This window comes from Scardinius erythrophthalmus (genome assembly GCF_964197995.2).
Source record: "Scardinius erythrophthalmus genome assembly, chromosome: 21".
In the NCBI taxonomy this organism is placed as follows: Eukaryota; Metazoa; Chordata; class Actinopteri; order Cypriniformes; family Leuciscidae; genus Scardinius; species Scardinius erythrophthalmus.
The window spans coordinates 17,949,382-17,974,654 of NC_138241.1; the positions used below are offsets into that span (position 1 = coordinate 17,949,382).

General features: G+C 37.0%; 1 protein-coding gene across 1 annotated transcript in view; it reads right to left on the reverse strand.

Annotated features, from left to right (window-relative positions):
* The window catches only part of macrod2 (mono-ADP ribosylhydrolase 2), a 598,881-nt gene that overhangs the window by 368,300 nt on the left and 205,308 nt on the right, over positions 1-25,273 (reverse strand). Inside the window, exon 5 of the mRNA XM_081351444.1 lies at positions 12,051-12,167. Coding sequence (XP_081207570.1) covers positions 12,051-12,167 — 117 coding nt within the window. The remainder of the gene's footprint in view (positions 1-12,050; positions 12,168-25,273) is intronic.

Here is a 25,273-nt window from a genome sequence, read left to right on the forward strand (position 1 = left end):
ATAAGAGATGGAAAAAGGATGGAGTGATGATGGTGCAATGAGTAATGGAGGATGGGTAAATGGACAGATCGAGCCCTGTGCGAGCATGTGGGCAGAACAGACAGACCCGTAGTACTCCACCGCCCTCTCTGCATTCCTCTTATGAAAGCTGACCTTCCCAGAATCCCTTTCACCACTGATGCATCCCTTTTATTAAAAAGCACCAGTGCCTCTCTGCTGGCCAAACTGGGACCCTTAGACACTCACAGGTACCCTATTACGCCCCCAACCCAACCTGCCCTCTGTTGCATTTTCCCTCCTACACTCCAGTCTATCGAAGTGTTTTTTTTTGTTTTTTTTCTCGGTAACACGTTTGTGGTGATGGATGAGCGTTGAACATCTTTCTGACAGGCCTGCAGCTGATGCCACATAATCACTGTATCACCGTTTAGGCAAAATTACCAAATTATACCAACCCCCCGGAGGCATTGGTGCGACTGACAGGTCCAGCCAACAAAAGAAACACAAATATTCCGAAGTGGCAGAGGACGAAGAGGGGGAGGGAAGAGAAAAGTCTAGAAAATTACAGCTAACCAATTAACAGAGCGTTCTGGCAGTTTTGGTGACTGCTCTGTGATTACTATCAATAAGGCAATAGAGCAGCTTTCGATTAGAATGTTGTAACTAAAATAATTTGTCACTCTTGATACAGCATATGATTTGAGCATGTTAATATATTTCTTTAAAGATCCATTTAAACTTATGTCCATAATGACAAAATCAAGCATTTAATGATCAACACCTCTTTATCTAACCATCTGAATTCCTGTTTACAATTAAAATTTAGTAAATAAATTGCAATTAAAAAAACACTGTCAATTCAATTTAGATTTGCACAACCTGGCACTAATAACAGGATATGATGGTTGCAAGGCTCTGAACCGCTGGACTCTTGTTTTCCAATAAAGTTTGAAACAACTTTGTGTGCATAGGTGACATTTACGATGTGCCCACTTGCTGCTTCCAGAGCCACCAGCCTACATGTTCTTTTCTGTTCTGCAAGTGCCTGTTGAATTATGGGGGGCCCACTTCGCCATTTCATAAAGTCGCCTGAAAAACATAAGAGCACTAAAAAAAGGAAAGAAAGAAAAGTGTAATGTCTCATTTTACACTTGCATGATTCAGGATTTGAAAAAGAGAAACATGTATTTTAATTTCCTTGTTCTCTTTAAGTAGCGTCATGAAACTAACTTGTGTCATGAAACTAACCTTGTTTCTGGTAACTTCCCCGGAAAAAAACAAAAACTGTCTAATACTTGTGCTCTTTGAGATAAAAAATAAAAATAAAATTATATATATATATATATATATATATATATATATATATATATATATATATATATATATATATATATATATATATATATATATATATATATATATATATATATATATATATATATATATATAATTTGATATAACCAAAAAAACATGATAATACCAACAACTACATCATAAACGATTTAAACTTGTCTGTTCAGAACTAGCAGTGGAATATTCTTTTACATTTTTCAACAACAAAGAATTTTTCACAGTTGCATAATGAAAATATATCGTACCTATTCAGTGCTGAGCTATCAAATAATTCTAAACCGTGAGTAGCTGAGAAAAAAAGAACCTGCGGCGAAACTCTGACTAAAGCATGAAGTGAGAAATTTTGATTCAGGAAGATCACACATAGCACCTTGGGCCACTTCAACAAATGGAGAAATTGCTCTCTGAATTCTAACATCCACATGAAGGGATTTCCTCTGTTTTTCTTCTCTCAATAGAGCTCATATACAAACTTATTCTGCATATAACACACAAACATAACCACGAGTAAATAACCACGCATAAAGAAAGGGTCAGTGCAGAAAGTTTCAGTCCAAACTAAATTGTTGTGCAAAGAGGATGACAAAAAAGAAAAAAGGGCAGTGTAACAAATTCACAGAGGAGAGAGCCGTAGGCAGACCACCAATAACCAAATTAAAGTGGACAATCATCTCTGCAGGAGTGTCAAAGGCGTCCAATCAGAGGAAAGGATGGAGCTGCGAGTGACAAATGCAACCCAGTGAACCGATAATGATTCAGAGGGATAATTTAATCTAAATGAACTATGTGTCACTTATCAATAGTGGGTACTTTGGTGTAATTAATTTTCATTTGCTGGGTAAAGAGAGGCGAACAGACGGTCCTTGGATGAAACGGGGCGTACGAGTGATTTCTCATTGCTAACTCAACCGAATTCATCACACTCGCTAAGACATGTGCTAATGATTAGTATTATTGCTCCAGGTGTGTTTACAGTAAATATTGGAGTCCTGGCATCTGGCTTGGGGTGAGAGTTTGACGCTGATGGAGAAGATGATAAGACGACCTTCAAAACCAGCTAATAAACGCTGTGGTGTGCCTGATGAAACGTAATTTAACTTTCTTCTGAGTTAAATGTTAATTGATATTAAAGACAGCAAACTGAGAGGGCAGTCATTTTACAAACAGAGCAAGCCTTAAAAAACAGAACTTTGATTATAGTCTAAAAATATATGAAGCTCAATTTAACATAAAAATGTAGAATATATCATGTATATTAGATAGCTTACATGTGGAGAGAAAGAGAGAGTCAAGTTCAATTTCTTTTATCGCAGAGAAAGAACAACCAGTTCAGTCAAGAACGCCCATGTTTGAGATAATTACACCGTGTCCTAACTACACGCGCCGCGATACGCGATAAAAGGTATCTTTTCCACGTTAATCAGAGTTTTTGTCCTAACCAGCCACGACGGCAACACGCGACGATTCTATTTTAGAAACGGTTTCTATTTTTCTGTGACGTCGTGCTGGAACAACAAACACAAAGTGTGGCAATGACAATCTCAGGTACTGTTTATGTGCTTTATTTAATGTTAAAAGCATGCAATGTGACTTTGAATATCATTTAGTGCTCTCAGCTTTGTAGCTGTAAAAGCAACAATGGATAATTCACCTCAGATCTTGAAATTAAACAAATGTAAACAAGAACGTTCAAACTGTGAACAAACAAGTGTATTCCTTGACAAAGATTGTTTTAGTAACTCAGTAGCCTATGTATTTTTAATGATGTTTAAACGTTTGCATCTCGCAGTCGCGTCGCATCTAGTGTGGACAGACAAATTATTTGTCGCTGAAATCTTATCGCATCACATCTGGTTAGGACATGGTGTTACCCATTAACTTGTTGAGCCCATGAACATGACATTACTCAAACACCGATCCAGCTCCCGATCAAGAACTTTTTCTGTCTGTGCTGTTTACACGGGGAAAAAAACCCTGCAAAATGTACATTGTGCAACAATGTTGTCACATGAATACAAATTTTGACAGAGCTCATCACATGAATTAGATATGCACATGCATTACACATCTGATCAATTCAAAACCAACAAATCCAAGTCTGAAAATATACATTAAACATCAAACTACTGTTTAGCAAAACCCCTGTTATATAGTGGTTTTCCAAAGTTAATAGCCACTCAGAATTTTCACATCGATGCCATGAGGAAAAACTGCCATATAGATATATATTAGGCTGCTGTCCCTTTAAGACCTGGCGCAACTGTTTACGTTCACTTAAAAAATAACTGACTGTTTACATGAATACTCGCCAAGATCTGCATTTTGACATTATTTTGTGTGTAATTGACAGTTAATGAAAAATAACTCAATTTAATACTAAGAGGTAGTACTTAATGTGCACGCACTTTGGCCGTGAGAACAAAATCTGTGGGACTGAGTAAAATTATGCGCAATACGCACAATCCCACGCTGAAATGAAAGCCCTGTAACACCAACAATATTCATCCATAGCAAATAAAGCAAGTGAGTGAGGGGAGGCGGGTTTGCGTGTCGGAGACATGAGAGAGCGAGAAAGCGCAGCTGGTATTGTGTGTATCTATATGAAAGTATATTTATATTAAAATAATGTTTAGCAAAACAAGTTGTTATATTTCTATGGCCCTATGTTGTAGATAATTTCTTTCTCCTTGCCTAGAGGACAACTTAAGTAAAAACTAGCATAGCGTACTTCAACTCTCCCCTAATCTATTTTTAGTTTTTGTTTCTTTCAAGTTTGCACTCAGATTTGAGGCTGAAAGCTATAAAACTTTCACTGCATTAATTTCAACGGCATTCAGTGTGCTTTTGAAAGACTTGATAATAAAACACTCCCTCCATGAGCAGCCTGTCTGAAACTGCATGAGCAAATCGTTGAGCCGGTGAACCCTGCGTTTTTGTGGTCAAAGTTGAGACAGACCAAACAGTCTGTGTTCCTCACTCGAACTCTGAGGCTTGTTTTAGCCTTGGTCAACACTCACTTAAATCATTTCTGTCCATCCATCACGCTGCGCCTCTGACACCCACTAATAGCAGGGTGTTTGAAACACAACATCTGCAGGGACGTCTTTTGCCCCCTCTGAAACCCCAGATGCGTTAAATGGGGCCCCCCACAGTCCTGCAATTGCTAGAACCAGGAGAGTCTAGGGTATTTATTATAATATAACTTATTTTAAATAAACATAATAAATACCTTGGATATATGGTATAAAAAAGAAAAGATTTGTTTTGAAAGATTAGAAATCTTATTCCTTTGACTAATCAGACATTCAACACATTGCCCAATGCTCACTTGCTTCAAAAGCTTGCCAAATTGAAGACTTTATAACACTATAATTTGCATGCATAAAGAATTTCAAGATTGAATTATGTATAAAAACACTGATTGATATGCATCAAGTTTAACTGTGAAGTTTAATGACAACAGCTACATTTAATCACTCATGCTGCACTCCAAAATAGACAATCTTAGATTTTCTACATTCGAAATAATGAAATTTGTCAATTATTTCCATTATTAATGATCATCGATAACATTTTTGAGCACTAAAACATGTTGGCAATGGCAGAGATAGTATCTTGGCAATCTCCAGACAGAGAAATAAACGTAAGAAAGCACTGACAACATCAGAGCAGTGTCTAACACGATTCCTTGACCTCAGCAGACTCAGAGCCACAATTATCGAACCATCCAGCACAAATGAAAACAGAAAACACAGGTGACCCTGAATCCTTTGATTATGTGTACTGTAGTTTCAGTGAATTTCAACACCAGCGCATAATGTATTATTTAGAGCGTACATTGAGGTTTTTACTTAAAGAAAATGAGAATAAAAGCCAGAACAGTAAATGACATGGAAAGGATTTTGAACTGTCAATCTGCGGCCGCCTCAGGGAGAAAAACAAAAAGCAAAGAGAGAGTGGGTGATTTCAGACGAGATCAGCGAGTGAGAGCCTCTCTCTTCCTCCTCCGTTCTCCTCCATCCGTTCTTTTCCTCATCTGTTTTAAACGTTCCTCAGGGACGTTAACTTTTCCCAGGCAGTCCTCTTTGGCTTTAACAATTAATGTGCTGGGGCTCCACAGTGACAGCTGATGCTAAATACTGCACAGTTCTGTTTACGTACAAGCGCATTAATAAAGATGAGACCCTGCTGGTTTTGAGGAGAAGAGACAGAGAAGAAAAGGAAGAGGAGGAGGATAAAATCAGCTTCCTCCTCCATTCCTTCAAGTAGCCCACACCATATTGGGACGCTGAAATCAGCCCCTGCAGTGAATAAATGAAGAGCATTGGATAGTGTGCGTTCATTTTCAAGAGATATGTATGCGTATTTCCAATTGATCACAATAGATGTGATGCAGAAAAGCATTATAATCGGTCATATCAAACATGTTTTTCTCACTAGTAAACAATCACACTACATATTTCACATTCTAAGTGAAAACCTCTTCACATGAAAAAAAAAGAAAAAAAGAAAGAGGATTTGACTACTTTAACAGGAACATGAGTGTGTGCTTAATGTTAGCTGATATATCAAAGTCAGAGATGTGTCCTTGGTCAAACTCTGAACACTCACTACAGCTACACAAACAAAGCAGACTGTGCTTTGTTTTCTTCAAAATGAAAAAGAGAACACATTTGCACACACAAAAAAATTGATTTCTGTGATAGTTCAATAATTCATAACAATGCTTCATCTAATGTTTCCGTTCTGTTGATTAGCCAGTGTATTTATAACCACATTGCTAAAGTGTTTTGAAGTGATATTCAAGCACCATCAACCGTTGCATTAATATTTGATATTTTTGCAAATAATCTTTGTCCTTTTTTTATGTGTCGAGAGACAAAGGGCTGTTTTAGGGATATGATGAATATAAAAGTACAGGAGGATTTTGTTTAAATGGAAATTTATGCAGAAACTCTAGCCAATACATACAAACTCACACTGTATGAACATTACTCTGTGTTCAACATTTAAAGGAATATTCCAAGCTAAATACAAGTTTTGTGGCAAAATGTTGATTATGGAAGTGAATGGGGCCAATCAATAAATACTCACTGTTTCAAAACTATAGCCACAACGAATCAAAAAGTTATGTCTTTATTTTACATCTTCATTGCCATGATAACGAGGGAGAGGGTTTTTTTTGTTTGTTTTGTGGTAATCAAACACACCATAAATTCTGTTGATTAAGATTAACTTGTACTATCCCTTTAAGTTAAACTAAATTAATTATAGAAATTCCACATGTTTTTTTCTACAGCTGGCCTCTGAATAATATACAGTACAGTAAGTTACTAAATAATAAAAAAATTCAAGCGTATACACCTTTTCGTAAGAAATTATTTACCGAAACGGGACCAACCCACAAAAAAAAAAAAAAAAAGCTATTGTCCTGAATAAATCACTGGTTTCATTGTCAGATTGAGGTAACACACAGTTTTATTTAGTGCCTTTTTCCGCTACGGTGGGAAGATAATTACTGTCATTTATTAATAATCCCAGGGCCAGTCTTCAGTAATGTGTGCCACATGTGACAGCCTGATCCTACAAGTGTCCCATTTGCCTCTGAGATACACAAGTCTTGGTTTTATCTAAGCCAAAAAAAAAAAAAAAAGTGAGAACGCATGAACAAAATTAGAAGAAAGAGGTCTGCTGATCACTAATAGCACCCAATTTTCTTGTCTTTGGCAAGAGAGAATCAAATGATGAGAACAGGAATCCAAAAGGGCACTTTTTGAGATGTCATGTCCCATTGGTTTCAAGTAAAGTATGCGTATGAGAAAAAGAGCCGAGCTAGTCTGGATTTAGCTCATTATTTACAGGCACTTTCCTGAGGCCAATGGTGGGTTGTTCTTCACGGCGTTCAGCGTCTCTGTCCAAACACAAGGAAGCATTTTATCCCTTAGGCTTTGTTTTTCTCCCTTCTCTTTTACGTTTAATTTCAACATTAGCCAAGGCAATATAATTTGCCATCCGGTGACCTTGACAGATTGTAGCAGGGACGCAAGCCAGCACCAATGCCTTTGAGGAATGAGTATTTGATAAGTGGAGCAGTTTAGCTCACTAGGTACAACTTTAACTGAACTCTTCCAGAACTTTCAGGTCCATCTTGATCAAACAAATCCTGCCATTTATTTGTCCAATTTTACTTTTAATCGACAATGAAAGCCTTTGAGATGCAAACATGTATAAAAAAACATGCTGAAGACAAACAGATCTAATTAAATCTGTTATCTTTTCACCATCTGGGACAGGGACAATGGCCTTCTACTCATCTTTGCAAATTGAATTTATTCATGAATTAAGCTAAAAAGAAAAAAGGCACCTTCAAAAGTGGCTACCCCGTACAAAACTTACCATGGGTTTACTACAGTAACACTAACTGCAAAAGCTAAAAGATTTTGTGAGAGAACACAGCCTAGCTAGGAGTTATACCTTTATATTATTAACAACTTTTTCTGGCCCCACCAGAGAAAAACGAATATTAACAGTACATTTAAATGTATTTTAAACTAAACTAATAACAAAAATACATGTGTATTTAAATAAATAATATATAGCACACTTAAAGGCAAAGTAAAATATAGACCTATGTTAATATATTTACTACTAAATAATAATAATATTAATTATTATTATTATTATTATTATTATTATTATTAATAATAATAATAATTGCATATCGTTGATAATATACAGTATATTTCTGACAATTTGCTAATAAAATAAATAAAATAAAAATGGAAGAAAGAGGTCTGCTGATCACTAATAGCACCCAATTTTCTTTTCGCACTTTTTGATATGTCATGTCCCATAGGCTTCAAGTAAAGTATGCGTATGAGAAAAAGAGCCGGGCTTGTCGGGTATTTACTACTAAATAATAATAAATAAATAAATAAATAAATAAATAAATAAATAAATAATTATATTATTATTATTATTATTATTATTATATTTCAAAATGGTATATATTGATTATATATATTTCTGACAATTTGCTAATAAAATAAAATAAAATAAGAATATTTTTTTAATTAAATTGAATTAAATAAAAATTGAAAAAAAAAAAAAAAATTGTCAGTATGTTGTCAGTAGATGTAAAAATCTCATCTACTAGCCTCATTGGACCAGCAGAAAAACAAAATCAAATGGAGAGACCTGTCATGGGTAACTTTTTTTTTTTTTTTTTTTTTTAGCAAAAAGATGCTTATAAACTAGGACAAATTTCTTTCTGTTGCGTCTGCTCTACATCATAGACATGCCTCAGTCTATATGGCAGTCTCAGGTCAACTGAAACTAGAGAAAGGAACGCAGGAAGGAAGCAAATAAATGGGAAAGAGCGAGATAAAGTGGCCTTGCACACTGTAAAATCTCTGTTCTCGTCAATTCCAGAGGGAAGTGAGAAGCCCGCAGGTAAGACTTCAGAAAAGGTCGAGGTAGTAGAGCTCCCTTTCTCTGCCTTTCTACCAAAAGAGAGGGATACACTTTCCAGCGAGCAGAATGGAAGGAAAAGGGCTTGTGTTCTGGCAAATTATGGAAGCATAAAAAGCCCATGCTGGAAATATTTGACTACGCCAAGATATAAAAGGTAAAAGGACCATCTGTGCCATTTGCATCCCGCTCCCTGGTTGTCTCTGTGGCGCAGTAGAGTAAACCATCTTGCAGCAGATGCCGATGGAACGCAAACATACAAGTTAGTGATGCTGAAAGAGATTGTGTGTCCAATCAGAATGAGCCTTAGATATGATAAATATGCATTTTAATGTGCTGCAAGTTGCAAGTATAACCATGGCAACTGTCCCAGCCTGTTTTGCCTATGTTGTTTGTGGTGAGCTTCCTTACTTCGCTACCGTAAAGATGATGCCATAATGAAGCCGTTTTCCAAGTCTAGAATGCATTAGTAAACTCATCTGAAGCATAAGGACTAGAAAAATTGATTCACCAATGTATTGCGATTCTCTCTCCAATTATTTGAAGATTGATTTTAAAATTCTGCATTAATAAATCTGTTTTTTGAAAGTATACACAGGATAAGACATTATGGATACAGACAAGTGTGGTGAAGGTCCTAATAGGTAAGGGTGATTGTTAGTTGATATTTCTATTTCTTGACACATTTGGAGTGACTGGCATTCACTGAAAGTTATTTTTTTCTGAACTTATTTTTCCCAAATGCAGGTGTTATACATACTTCATTCAAGACTAGAGGTTGTTCTCAAATGGTGTGGCACAACCCAAAAATGGTTGTTTGGTTGCTATGCTAAATGCAAATATTAAAATTAAACTCTCAAATAATCCTGCAAAGTTATAAATAGGCTTATTAACTTTTAAAATGGAGGAGAAATGCTTCCCAAACCTTTTATCGTTGACATCAAAAAGCAAACCATCGGTATTTTACCGCAAATTTACTTTTTACTTAATACTAATAAAATATTGAGCACAGTGTCTTTTCAATGTTATTTTAATTAATAATATAATGAAATAAAAATATTTGTAAAAAATAATGTAAAAAGTATTAATAGTCAATTTATGGTAAATGTTACTATATTTTTAGTACATTTTGGCTGCCTTTTTTGGGCCTATTTTGATCATCGTAATCTTTAATGTATGATTCTAGGGACCTTTTTGTTTCTTTTGAAGAATAAACAATTTTAGCACTGTGTTGAGCCACCACTTGACGTCCAATATAACATCTTTGTCCTGGAGCAAAACCAGCTGAGAACCAATGGACTACAATTAATTATGCTAATCTGGTAGCAACTTCACTCGCAACTTCACTTGGCGACACAGTATGACTTATTTGTAAAACATGATTTCTATAAACTGCAAACAAAGCTGTAAGATAGACTTTCTGCAAGAACTGAATAAAGACGCTCAACAACATATTCTGACATGAAAAAAAAGTAACAACACAGTCTCAGAATGGGTATGTGGGTGGAAATTAGTCACAAAAGAGTAAACGCTTAAGACAAGAAAACTGAACGATGGGTGTAGTATACAGACAGAGAGAGGAAGAGAGAAGCGACTGAGAGCACGAAGACTTCCAGGAGATGTCGGCTTTGACAGAGAAATAATGAAGTGACATGATGTTGATGCAGAAAGAGACAAAATGCAGCTTACTCGTTTGATGCTTTTAGGACTGATGAATCTCCTAAGGGCTGAAGAGGAGACATACAGTATGTTCCTCTCGCCGAGATTCTGCCTTTGCACTAATTAATCACATCATCCAGCCATCCAGGATTCGATAAGCCTATAAAAAGCTTTAGCTCAGGCATCACTGTCTGAAAGATTGCTTCAAGGTTGCTGGATGCTGTTACATCCAATTCAATTGTTTTAGCTCAGAAGTGACATAACATTAAATCAAGGACAGTAGAGAAAGCCACAGAGCTTCTCATTTAGTCAATATCGGCTCCTTGTTAGAAAAAACAGGTGGCAGAACACAAAACATTTAACAATGTTTGCAAGATATTTGAGCTGCCCCAATGGCAGAAATATCAGATACAGAATAGGAAAGAAAAAAAAAAGCAGTTATGACTGGAATGTTATATCCCCATCTCCACTAACAGAAAAAAAAAAGAAAAAAAACTAGAGCAAGCACAATGAAATTAAACACGCAAGTCTCTGAATGCATTTTTAAAAGTAAACATATTTAGCAATGGTTAAAACATCAGACTAATGCATGTTTAAAAAAAAAAAAAAGATAAAAGTGCAGATAAAGACACAGAATTCACTTCTCTTTCTCACCTTTTTGTGCTTGAATGAACACATACATGCAAAATTATGTCAAAATGCCCATCCTGGCGAGTATCCTCATCGACCAACTAAACCAGCTTAATCAGGCTGGGAGAAAAGTTAAATTAGCTAAGACCAGCAAAACCAAATAATTCAAGAGTTGGGAGACCAGCTAAACCAACTGACTGATCAACTAGATGACAGAACACCATCTTAACCAGGCTGGGAGACCAGCTAAACCATATCAAGCCATCTTAAGACCTGCAAATCTGCATCTGATGGTGTTTAGCAGAGTAATGACCTTGTATATCTACATCAGACCACCTCAGGAGAAGTCCATAGTTTAGAGTCTGTTCAGGTTTTAAGCACATCTTCACCACAGCAGGCAAACGACATGACACAAGACCTACACCCTCCTGCATTCTAAATCCCGTGACGCTGCCTCGTAGCGACGACGTCTTCCAGCCGCTACCAGCGTGATGCTCATCATCACTCACATGAGTCAGAGAATGCCATAAGCTAATGGAATAAATCAAGGATGAAATATCAATCAAATTACAAACTAATAGTTCCCTTAATGTCTTTGTTGGAGTACAGATGGCCCCTTCAGCCAGCCAAGCACACCACAGCAAGTCATCATAATAATCAGCGCACTAATAATACCACTCCATTAATCACATATACGCGCTCAAAGTGCATCTCTGCAAACAACGGGTGCTCTGCTGCAGGAACGTCACAAAGTTGAAGCGTGGTAACACTCACTCATTAGACTCTTCTCTAGAATTCATGCTTATTGTTTAAAGAAACAACAAGGTAAGAAATCCATTGAGGGGGTTCTGTGAGCACTACTGTTCCCTTGGCTTCTGAACATAGTGGTCTTCAGTTATCTGTAAAAAAATTAATAAGGGCAACATGCAGATACTTACATTTAGCGGGGAGGTCGTAGCCGCAGGTGATCTTGGCTTTTCCAGTGTCACAGCCATTTAACGAGTGGCACTCTTCATACAGGAGATGACCCGCGGCTCTGTGTATGCAGCCATCCACTGAAAGAGAGAAACAACACCAGTGTGAGAACTAAGGGTGTAAGATAATATCGTGATACTATGTTTAGCAACACTGTATCAATATATCTATTTGTTTGTATCCAAGATTCATGGCTTTGTTCAGTTTAAACCCCAATCGTTAGATGAAAGTCTTTTTATCTCTGAACGTGATCTGACATAAGTGCAAGGGTGAACCGCTAGCGTTAGCATTGGCAAACCCAGCTCACTAGTTACCATCAATGGAAGACCAAATAATGATACCAGCTCCCGCCGCGGTGTATAGAGGTGAAGTGTGGACTCATTTTGGCTTCCACTATAAAGAAAGCACTTAAGGAGATCAACAAGAAAAATAAGCCGTGCCAAAATCCAATACTCAGGGAACACATTGAATCTAAAGTGCTCAAAAAACATCCCAGTGCCATCCACGCTGCTGAGAACGGCGTTTAGAAGAATACTAAAGATTTCTTCAAGCACTTTACTATTTTTCCTTATCGTATCCGCATCGTTACACGTATCGTATTGCCCGATTCTTGGCATTGCATAACCTAGCAAGAACAGATATGTTGGCTGACATATTAAAAGCTTCTTTTTTTTCATTGAAAAAAACAAATCTATTTTTTATGATGCTATGATTTATGATATAGTTAGTTGATATTTCATGGTGTTAGTTTAAACTTTTTTGTGATTATGGGGTGTTTGAAATTATTCAATATTTTTCCTTTTGTGCTCCAAGAAATACAGTTTTTGAACAACAGAGAAATTATGAGGTGAATGAATGAGCTCAGGAATGAGGTATAGGGTTCCTCTGTGCAAATATAACAGGTATAAGCGCTCATTTGTTCTTCTCTCAATTAAGCTCATAAATGATAAGCGATGAACGTGTGACCATGAATTTATTAATGTACTGTATATCTGTGATTGAATGTTATGTATAGACATGACATGACATTACCTTTCCACAAGCAGTTTTTAGTAAATGGTGATTCGCAATTTGCACAGCTCTTTGAGTAGCCTTAAAGTTGTATGTACTTTTTGTACTGTACTGTATATCTGTGATGGAATGTTATGTATGGACATGATATGATATTACCTTTGCACAAGGCAGATTTTGGAAAATGCTGATTTGCAATTTGTACAGCTCTTTGAGTAGCCTCAATGCTATATACTTTTTTGTCTTAACTGTTTTAACCCTGTATTTGCTTTTGTCTTTGTTGTAATACTTTTTGTAGCAATCTCCCTATATCCAAAACGAATTTCTCCTTGGGAAGACAAATAAAGATACTTTGACTTTGACTTTGAATACATTAAAAATCTTATTAATGAATGTATTAAAATAGGAAATAATACACACAGACTATATGTACAGAGATAAATAAAAAAACTCATTGTAGATGAAGGCATGACCCTTGAACTACTGATACTAAAAAGTGCTAAACCACCTTGTGTCCCCGACCACTGTTGATTCGTATAAAATGAATGTCTTGAAGAAGTCTTCCGTGTTATTTTGCTCTCCCTTGGTTATCCCCACCTCCCGATGTTTTAATTTCACATGGTTAAGCTCAGGATGCCTTTGACTGATGGTACTGCTTACATGAGTAGGCAGAGAAATAGAAATCCAAATGGTCTCCCTCCCTCAAAAGCCCATGACACACCTCCAGCAACCCATTATCAATCATAAAGAAACATCATAAAGGTACAGTCATAAGGAAAACAAATAAATCCGAAAAAGAGCTTGTAAGCAGAAATGAAGGACTTATTCCAACAGACGCAGAGCTCCTGATCTCTATTCTCAAAGAAGATCATTATAAAGAGAATATGGAATTAAAACCGACTGTACACATCATTCTAAAGAAAAAAAAAGGTTTTCATAATCTTAAATCAAAATTCTTCCACATCTGAAACATTTGTTCTGCTAGCATAACCAAGGCTTTGATATTGGGGAAATATTTTAACCAATTCTATCACATTCAGCCTTTCATAAACCAATCATACCGTATCCAGCCCGATCCTACATTATTATAGTTACATATAGAGGTTTAATACTTGTGTTTTACGGGGAGGAAATTCTAAGTAACTCTGACACATAACTTTCCTGCACCAAACACAGTTTGGATGAATGATCTATAATCAAATGGAATTTTGAGAATAGGTGTGTTATTATCTTTCTAAGAAATCAGACTTTTAATTTTTGGCATGGCAGACAAAATATCAGGCAAAAAAAGTCAAACACTTGAAGCCCCCTCAAATATTTATGGAAAAAGTCTACATACAGAATAAAAATCTAGTTACAGAATTAATATTTCACACTGAAATGTCACATTATTGTCGTTAAATGCATTAAAATTTCAAAATGGTGTTCATGTTGATTTTAAACAAATGAAAACAAATCACTTCTGCGCTAAAAACAGCTTCAGAACCTGTGATTGATTCAATGCCCCAGCCAACAGGTCGTGATACATGTGACCTAAATGTAAGTTTTAGCTGCTGCCACTGATCTGGTTTGCACAGAGATGAACAGCATGTCATAAAGGAGATCAGTCTCAGTACGCTAATGACACAAGCAGATGAGAGGCAATAAAGATGACAGACAGCCCGCTGTTACAGAAGAGAGGCTGCTCGTGCTAAATTTCACGACCTGATCCACTCGCTCATTCATTGTACAATGACGTTGTAAATGAGTGCGAACAGCTTTGACAAAAAAAAAAAAAAAAACTAATGTTTTTCCCTTTCTTCCTTATCAGACACTACCTAAGTTGACAAAAACTACATACAGGGTTTGTTTTTTTTTATCACAATTTTCTGAAGGAGACACCAGCTGGTGAGAGGATTTTTCCACCACAATCAATCATCTTTAATGGTCTGAGCGACAGCAAGTCGACAGATACAGATTCCGATGGCTTTTGAGAAAGCACTCAGTTCGAATAGATGAAGACAGTGACAGAGCTTGCAATGAGAGAATCGGTTCCTTAGACAGCCTAACAATTACCACATCAAATGCCATCAGACTGCATTGGACATGTTGACAGAGCCGTGTAGGCGTACTTCTTTACGTCCTGCAGTTTTGTGAAGTTGTGTATTTTTTCAATACATGTACAGTTCCTGAGAATTTCAGCATGGACCACATGGAGTCATCATTATTCATTTTCATTATACTACAACTGAATTAAAAAAAAGAAGTTAATATTGAGAAACGTACATTTTTTACAGTTAGCACTGTCAGTCAACCAAATTCTAGGACCAGAACTAACTATTGTATAATTTTAAACACAGAATGACTCTAAACACTGTCTATTGTATATTACAGGCCCCTGTAAAGAAAGTTCATTACACATAAAGTCTCTAGCTCAGCAAACGGCATCATCGTAAAAACTGCATATTTTGCTGGATGTAAAGTACATTATTACAGCTCTTATGCGTTAGCATTTAAAGTCATTTGGCTGTGAATCACGCCTCTCGTGAATATGCCTGGTCAAGCACACCACAGCCTTTGAGAGATGAGTGTTACAGGAAGTGGAGCATGTTATTGCAGATTGTGAGCACAGTTTAAAGGCAATAAATCCATGTAGTATGTTGAACAGATGAATGGAATAAATCTTCACAACATGCATGCATGTTGCACCCTCAGTAATGGCAGCCTGTTTGCAGAAGCTTGTGAAGATGTGTTTACTAAAAAGTAATAATTAATAACGCTTTACAAAATGTTTATTTTTCATTAAAGACAGTTAAAAGAGAAGCTCATGATGTTATGGATCATCCCAGTTCAGTCTGTTAACTGATCCTTGTTTGCAACCCACTAGTCTCGCGTATCCAGACCTTTTAGACGGCAGAAGGTCTGGACTCCATAGTGGCTTTCATTGGGCAAGGACCGCCCAAGAGGACATCTGACTGACATGTAAAGCAACCAATCACACTTTGTTTTCTTCAGTGTCATGTTTAGGGGTTTAAAAACTTAAAGTTAATGTCCCCACAATAACAGAATATCTTGCAATTCATTCAAGAATGTTGTGCAAGTTTACTACAACAATGGTGCTGTGAACTTCACATACATTTGAAAATACCGTGTTTGGCTGATCCTGACAAGTGCTAAATGTCACCCAACAGTCCGTAGCATGATGTCTGATGCTGAGAATAGATATAGATGATTAAGATTATGACAGACAGAAAGATAGACAGACAGATAGACAGACAAGACCAAGTCTGTAAGATACTCTTACATGCTCTTATATTGCGCCACGTACAAGGCACAACGTCTCCCTCTAATTATGTCAGAGTTCAACTTCAGTGCCTGAACTTCCACGGTTCCTGTTTGTACAGAGCTGGAGGCCAAGGAGCGGATCAGGTGATACAAGTCAATCAGCACATAATCCTCACAGCCTGTCAAAGCCCATTATTATCTAACCTGATGCTGCTGGTGAACACATCAAATGTGTTTCAGCATATGTTGAGCTTTCTTTCCAATGTCTGATTATTTGATGCTTATGCAGCTCTCGTATCTTTGCCCTCTGCATGTCTCAAGCTAGTCAAAGAAACATCACAAATGCTGATTTATTCTGTTTCCTCACAATCCCACGCCAAGCATACCATACTGGCTTTCATCTTCACTCGGATCAGCCTAAAACAGCGTTTTTATTTTTTTTATTTTTTGCTACTTGGTTTGTGTTTATCACTGACATCAGTGACTTGGTTGAATGTCTTTTTTTAGAAATTATTATAGACCACAAACAGACCAGCAGGGTTAAAGCAGACACAACAATTTCAATGATGCAAAATGCATATTACACTGTAAAATGAGCAACTCTGCTTTAAGAAGGATCGTTTGAGTCTGAAGTAATGACTTCTGTAAATTCAACTTTGCCAACACAGTAATAAATAACTTTTTTAAATGTTCAAATAGAAAAAAAAAAAAAAAAATCTTATTTTACATTTTTACTGTTTGTTTGTTTGATCAAATAAATCCAGCCTTGGTGAGCTGGATTAAAATGAAATGTTTGTTTTTACATTGAAAGCACAATAAAATTACATTATACATTTAAATAAACCAGCAAATAAATAAACGACCACTGTGTGATTTAATAGTGTTAGAAATGTTTAAAAGTGTTTTTGTTTTTTTACAGTGTTTTACAGTGTAAGTGTTTTTTACAAGTGGTTTTTTTAATGTCACACTTTGCCTGAGATGAAAAATGATGAGTGGAATACAAGATATGGTGCATAAAAATGTCTGAAGTTGAAGAACACACACAGAATTGGTAGTAGATTGAGAGTGGTTATAAGAGAGTGCAGATTTAGTTCTTTACGGAGCTTCAGATCACCTCCAGCAGGTGCTAGGTGAACTCTAGGTGAACACCAGCTGCTGCAGAATCCTCCTCTTCCTCCTCATCACCATCATCTTCTTCTCACTAGGCTCAAGTCCCTGGACTTTCGTCTTTTGTCCGCCTGCATGGGATTATCTATCACCCACATGCACAACGACATTCACATTAGCAGCGTTTTTAGACTCTCATCAATATTCTAGGCAAGAGGCTGCTGGACTGCAGGGTTTAAAACGAGTTCCCGATTACAAAATATCTGCAATACAAGAGCTTCAGAGCAACATATCTTTGCGTCTATCGCCTCGCAACCAAACGTCTGTTTGGCACCAATCCCCTACGTGACTTTCTGAGGATATTGAACTGTTTGAATTGTTGTACGATGCAAGAAATGATTTTCAGAAGTAATCTGGGAGTTCAGCTCACTGTGACAGCAAATCCTGTTAGATGCGTTGAGAGGCTTCAGCTGATTTCTGTGGCCTTGCATCATAGTAGCTCAGGTTTAATTTCACTCCATTAGTTTGGAGACGAGTTCAGCAGGCTGGGTACAGCAGATGCCATATCAGGTGATGCCAGCGTCAGTGTGAGTGGCAGCCCATGCTCCCTGTTTCACTGCTAAGCGAAGGTATCAAAATGCACCAGCATTCATACATCTCTAAAGAAAGGCAATCTGAAATCGCTTTGGGCACTAAAACTGAAATCGTCTGCCGGCTCAATACCGCAATCTCCCTAACCCCCCACCTCCCCCACCGCAGGTATATTTAGAGATGAATTCCGATAAAAAAAAATGGCTTTTGAGATGAGAAAGCAGAGCAGAGAGCCTATTCTCCCACCCAGCCCAGGTAATGAGCCCACGGGGCCAGGCCTGGATCCCGGGCGCAATCATGTCCAGTCAGCCGATTCCTCGACTTTCTAGTCAGACACAACAACTCATGGCACAAAACAATGTAATTCTTTGCAGGAATCAATAACCATTGCTTTCTAACCAGGGGAATTTGTGTAGGGCTCCAAATGCAGGACTTACTGTTCCCAATCGTTCCCTAGCGACTCCGATGATTTCTGTTCATGACAAATGAATTAACAACACCGAAAGCAGGTCTCAGCCGAGCCGCAGCAGAAGCGTGACCCAGATGCAAACCGGGGTGTCAATTTATTTTCTAATCAGGGGAGGATTTAAGGAGAATTCCCTGCTGATTGCGACGCTGGCGAACTTACAAAGGCTGCCTCTGTTCGGCATTAGCTAAGTGTGGTGTTATTGTCACCTTTGAACGGAGAATGTGTCATTAAGAGATATGGTGTGCTATTTGTGTCTTTCTGGTGCAATACTAACAATTAATGGTCTTACCAATACATTTAAGCAACATACATTTCTTTATTTGGCTGCTTGGTTTCACTTAAGACACGTTAAGTGCAGTTTAAGGCGGCTAGCTTCTGCTAGTTGCCATCATCTGCTCTGTGGCTTATTATGCAAATTAAAGTGACATCACAACCGGGGTCATCAAATAAAAGCCCACCAAAAGCATATTCGTGCAGTCTGCTAAAGTTGATGTTTCAGTATAAACACTGATCGCTTGGCTATTAAAGAAATTTGCAGTCACTGGCTTCCCGTGCTTTCAAGACAGCTGCCGAGGCTCTAAAAACAGCACTTTCAGCCTGTAGTAATCCTGTAACTATGCCGCCCAGTGTAATATTTCACTCCTCTTCAAAAGCCACAATGCCCCTGCTGGACCTTTCAACAGCGGATCTGTCATTTATCCGCTCTCCTACTATGCAGCATAGCATCTGGTGTTGTCCACCATCGCCATTCCAAGTCTCCTCCACCATTACCGCTAATGTTGCATCGATCCGCTCAAGATGTGTGTGACTCAGCGCCAGTTGAGTTATTCATTTTGAAGGTGTTCTGCATTGATTTTGTCAATAATAATGAAGACTAGATGAAAAAATTTAATCATGACAATAATTAATCGATTTTTAAGAAAAAAATTATGAGAAAAAAAAAAACACTGCAAAATGTTTTTGAAGAGAAATGTAAAAAGAATATGATTTACACCAGCATACTGAATCACTTCATACATATATAAATATATATTTTCATATATATCGACTAAAATAAATGCCATTGTAGTTAGAGGAAACTGACTAAAATTAATGAAACGATGACATGTTAAAAATATTTATCAAAAACAATGACTAAAACAAAACTGCACAGTGTGTAGGAGCTTGCAACCTCAATATCCTTTCCTTTCTCCTGCAGAAGTGCAGACGGTGCCTGGAGAAAAGTCAGGTACCTGTTGGACACATGCCTGAGTTTTAACGTTTTCCCACAAGCGCTGCAGCGAGACAGTAATGCCTCGCTAACCTCCCAAAGGCCTTTCTCGCAAAGTCTTTCTCTCTCCGACTCCTTTCCTTTCAATTTTTCCCTCTGACACAAAGATCCTTGCTCTGCTTTCATTATAATACCCTGCTTTTCAGAAATGGTGTCAGGCGCAATTTTCCCTCCCTAATTATTTTCCGTCCCTGGTGAGGTTTGGAGTTCAGGCCTGGGGGAGCAGCTGCCATTAAGTGCACACCGGGGTGGGTTAGGGTGGGCTGGGTGAAAAACAGAAACTCTGGAGGAGGAAAGCAAGAAGAAGAACTCTGTAAATTGTCCTAAATTAACTACACGGATTGGAACACCTCAGTGCCAAATAAGATGGCAAACACTTGGAGGTCCCGTGCTATTCTGTTGGGCCGCAAGTCAACTTTACGATTAGGTAACTGAAAGTGTTGATTCCGAATCCATGCCTTATTTCCTGGCTCCTCCCCACCCCTCCTGTTTCCAGCCCCTGTGATTTACCACACAATTTTCTACCCAGCTAATTCTACTGGAGGAGATAATGGCATGAATTAGGCCCTAATCAAGTGCCAATCAGAGATCCTTAGAACTCTAAATGTCAGATATTAGACGTCTCGTCACCCGTCGCTAGTTTCAGAGCTCCAACAAATTGTTATATTAGCTAATCACACTCACTATTCAGGCAATGGGAATAAAGAGAGTGACATTATTCAAGTTCCCTTCAAAACGCTGATGGAAATTATAAAAATCTCACCTGTCTCAATGGTAATATCAGATTTGACTGGGAAGCTACAGATAAGAATTGTGGCTTTATTCTTTGAGCTTAGGCCCCGTCTACACGGATATGTCTGCGATTTGGCCTCCAATATACATGTAAAGACTGTTTTACATAGCCTTCTAAAGTGAAGATTAAAACAAAAATTCTGTGATACATGTGAACAGGTCATTTCTGTTATACTTTTTGTATTTTGATGAAAATATCCTTTAAATTTAGTCAGTATTTCGCCATGTCATGTTCTTTTATTTTAGTCAGTTTTACTATGAATTTAAAGATGCAGTCCGTAACTTTTGGCGCTCTAGCGGTTAATAAACAGAACTATCTTGCGGGAGAAGAACATTGTAGCTGGAGCTACTTCTATATGTTTCTGTCTATGACGAGTCATACAGGTAGTGGGCTACTCCACAGTGGTATGACCCATATCAGTCTAAAATAGTCCCAATATAAACACTTATTATAGGTGTAAGACAAAAACATGAAAATGTTTGGAAAATGGGTTCACGATGTACTAGCTCATTATATATTTTTTGTACATTTTGAACACAAAAGAAAGTTACAGACTGCAGCTTTAATGGCAATTAGTCTACAAAAAAAGAAAGTGTAAAATTAAATAAATATTCAAACTGTGCTCTGTGGTCAGCAAGATTTAAGGAATTAATACTTTCATTCACCAAGGTGACAGTCAACATTTAGAATGTTACAAAAGATTTATATTTCAAATAAATATTTCTTATCTTTTGAACTTTATTTTTAATTTAAAAAAATCCTAAAAGAAAGCATCCGTTTCCACAAATATATTATACATTAAAACTATTTAATTAACTATTATAACTATTTAATTTAACATTGATAATAATGTGAAATTTAGCATATTAGAATTTGAATTTCTAAATGATCATGTGACATTGAAGATTGGCATAATTATGCTGAAAATTTGGCTTTGCCATCACAGGAATAAATTATATTTTAAAACATTAAAATAGAAAACCTCTCCTTTAAATTGTTATAATATTTTATAGTTTTACTGTTTAATGTATTTGTTATTCAATAAATGCAACCTTGATGAGCAAAAAAGATTTTATAATCTTAAAAATGTTAAAACATTTCACGAAATCCTCCTGAAATAACATCTTACTGTATACTGTAATATTGTGTATCCAATATTGTGAATAATTTTTGATTCGGTTATACATTGACCATGTTTCAGTTCGTTTTAAACATTTTGGGGTTTAAAAAAAGACTGTCATGTCATGCCTTAGACTGTCATGTTGGCTATGACGAATATCACAGGGAGGAGTAGATTTTGGACATATTTCATGATAGAGGAGTGCAAAGTAAATGCTCTAAAGGGTCAAGAACGACATAGATCAACCCAATGTGTTTTCACTCTCAATTTATTTTTTACCATACTACAAACAAAAAAAGCACTAAAATGCTGTACTCTTATATTTGCAAATAAATACGCAAAATAAGCAAGTACATTCTTTCAAAGGTCCAAATAAAATATCCACTCCTGACTGTTCTTTGAAAACTAAATTTTTTCTGTCTTTGTTGTGAAGAGAAAAAAGACAGGAACCTCATTCCGTGCATTCTTTTTGGATTAGAAGATCCGCAGACACGTCAAAATGCATTTTCTATCATGTTTTGGCCACAGTAGTTTAAAAAAAGAGGGGTGAAATAAAATAGTCATTGGGGTAGCACTGGAATAACACTAGTGTCTAGCACCCAGGGGGTAGGGTCAGGCATTTCAAAGAAAACACAGGATTGTTCCCAGGCTCATAAAGCGTCCAGGGCCAGGTTAGGTTACCAAAGCTCATCTGGTGCTGGCGTTTTGCTGCACAAGACTCTGACAGCTGCGGACGACTCGGTGCCAGACCCCGGTGGAGCCGGATTCCTGGGGACACCATAGCCCTGACACTTGCCGGTCAATTCTGAATGTTTTGTGCTGTTTTGTTAGACTTGTATTTCTGGTGTGGGCTCTAGAGGAAGCAGATACTGTCAAATAAGGGCAAGATACAGTCAACATTCTCAACAAATTGTAGCCACACTTCAAGGCTGAAGAACTGAGTGATGGTGATTTCCTTCAGACTCTTATACCCATGTACACACACACACACACACACACACACACACACACACACACACACACACACAAACAAACTCACACCTTCTTTTCCCCTCCAAACAATATAACTATGATTTTTCACCTTTGACTTCTCATACAGTGTCTTATTACAAAGAAATCTCTGCTGAAATGACCATTATCACCTGCACCCTCAGGTCAGATTGCCTTTGGCACCTCTTCATAAAGCCACAATTACACATTTCTAGCAAGGCCAGAGCAACACATAAACACAGCCTCATTCACTTATTATTTTACTCTCACAAATACCAGGTAGACTCAAATGTATCACTCAAACATATGAATTGTGAAAGAGAATCTTGTCATTTCAATATATATTTCTCTTTTTTGAAGCATTATATAAATTAATGTATATACACCAGCACTCGTTCAGTATTCTAAGTCAAAAACTATGTTTCTATTATAATAAATAAGACTTCATGAAATCCACAAACATCCATTAGTTAATAAACAACAAGCTAATAAACAAGTAGTACAGGCTCTGCATGCCCAGCTGTCAAGCACTGTCAATGAATAAAAATACACATTAAATCCTCAGTGATAACAGTGTGGCATAAAAAGTATTCGCTTGTACTTCCATTTGAGGCAGTAAAGCAGCTGCGTCTCAACCATCACAAGGACACCAGTGAAGTGAATTTCATCCTAAGTTCAGCCCGGTGCCGTGAAGGTAAATAGACGGCCAGTCAGAGGTGAGTCCTGGGACAGAGGGCCTCTGTTCACTTGTTATTTCTGGAAAAATGACAACAGCGCTGGCCGCCAAACCCAAGTAATTACAGGCAAAAAGTGAAATGGAGTCTGTCCATCAGAAAGAAAGAGTGAGAAAGGGGGAGAGAAACACCATTCTGTCTCAGTACGTTCCTGGCTCTCAGATGGACTTTTCCAAAGAAGCAGTAATTACGGAAATGAAGAGAGATGGAGCCAGACAAACAAAAGCCACAATTTCAGATTAAAATGCATGAACATCTGCTTCTGTTGCGGTGCCGTTCACCTAAGTGTACAAGCCAGAGCGTACAGAGACGCCACTGTGAGAATGATGGAGCCTGACTCTCCAGTGACAAAATAAAACGAACTTAAACGAAAAGGGAAGAATGCAATCATACGTACGGGGTCAAAGATCGTGGGCCTGAAGTGAGGGGAATGAGTAATAGCACCGGAGCACGAGAGAAAGACGCACCTGTAGAGCAGCTCTATGTTTGAAGGTCAGAGAAAATGTGATGGCCTGAAAATGTAAGTTGCCAAGGCAGCTGAATGTTGAAAATAAAAATCAATACTTAGCAGACAGCAAGAAAAAGAAAGAAAAAAAAAACACTTAACAAAGATAGCAGGACTTAAAGATACGAGTGTCTACTTGAGATTTGTATGAAGTTCATTTCAAATACAAAAAGTATTTTTCCAAATCTAGTAATAATATTAATGGAAGACTAGGAGTGCCACTTAAAAATACTGTACACATTTATAAAAAAAAAAAAAAAAAAAAAAAAATTATACATACATACATACATACATACATACATACATACATACATACATACATACATACATACATACATACATACATACATACATACATACATACATACATACATACATACATACATACATACATACATACATACATACATACATACATACATACATACATACATACACACACTGGCTTTATCTCAGCCAGTCCTTCGGGAATTTGCTGCTGGCTCTTATGTAGATAGTAGTTAAACATGAGATATAATTCATTTGAGGTATATCAAACTTAAGAAAAAAAATTAAGTTTCCTAACTTTATATTTAGGCTATATTTAACTTAAATCCTTTTAAAGTTTTTTTTTTTTTTTTTTTTTTTTTTTATATGTGTTGAATAAATACTATTTGATATAAATAGTAATATGCCATATTTGGCATTGAGAAATGGTCCATTAGTGATCATGATATGGGCTTCAGTCAAAGTTATATTATTGCGCCATTAGATGGGAGCAAAGACTGTCTTTATGCGTGAGTCAGAACAAGGAAGTTGTTTTAGCGCCATCAAAGGACAAAGACAGAGACAAAGACGAAGATATTGCTTTCCTCAGCGGACATTCAATCTGATTTTTTATAATGCAATATTATGGACATCGACCTGAAGAATGAATGCTATATCAGATGCAGGTAATACAATTGATTAGTCAATCTCTCTCATAATACTCTACTCCACATAATGCAACAAGTTGAAGTGACGTTGAAGAATTAGTAATGGAGGCTTGGTCTCAACTGTTAAACTGTCAACTTGAGATTTGAATGTTGAATCCGTTGAATCTATTTTTCTTCCCTATCATCCTAATCTTCTAGGCTGCTCTCGATCATAATTAGTAAAGGCTAAGTACATTACGCTACAGAATCTAGGTTTTTAGCTAGTCAAGTATCAGTCACTATGGGGAATGAATACAAGGTCAGGAATATTCCTGTTAGATTAGCTTCAACGTTCCTTCGTTACAAGTTGAAGTGACGTTGAAGAATTAGTAATGGAGGCTTGGGCTCAACTGTTAAACTGTAAACTTGAGATTTGAAT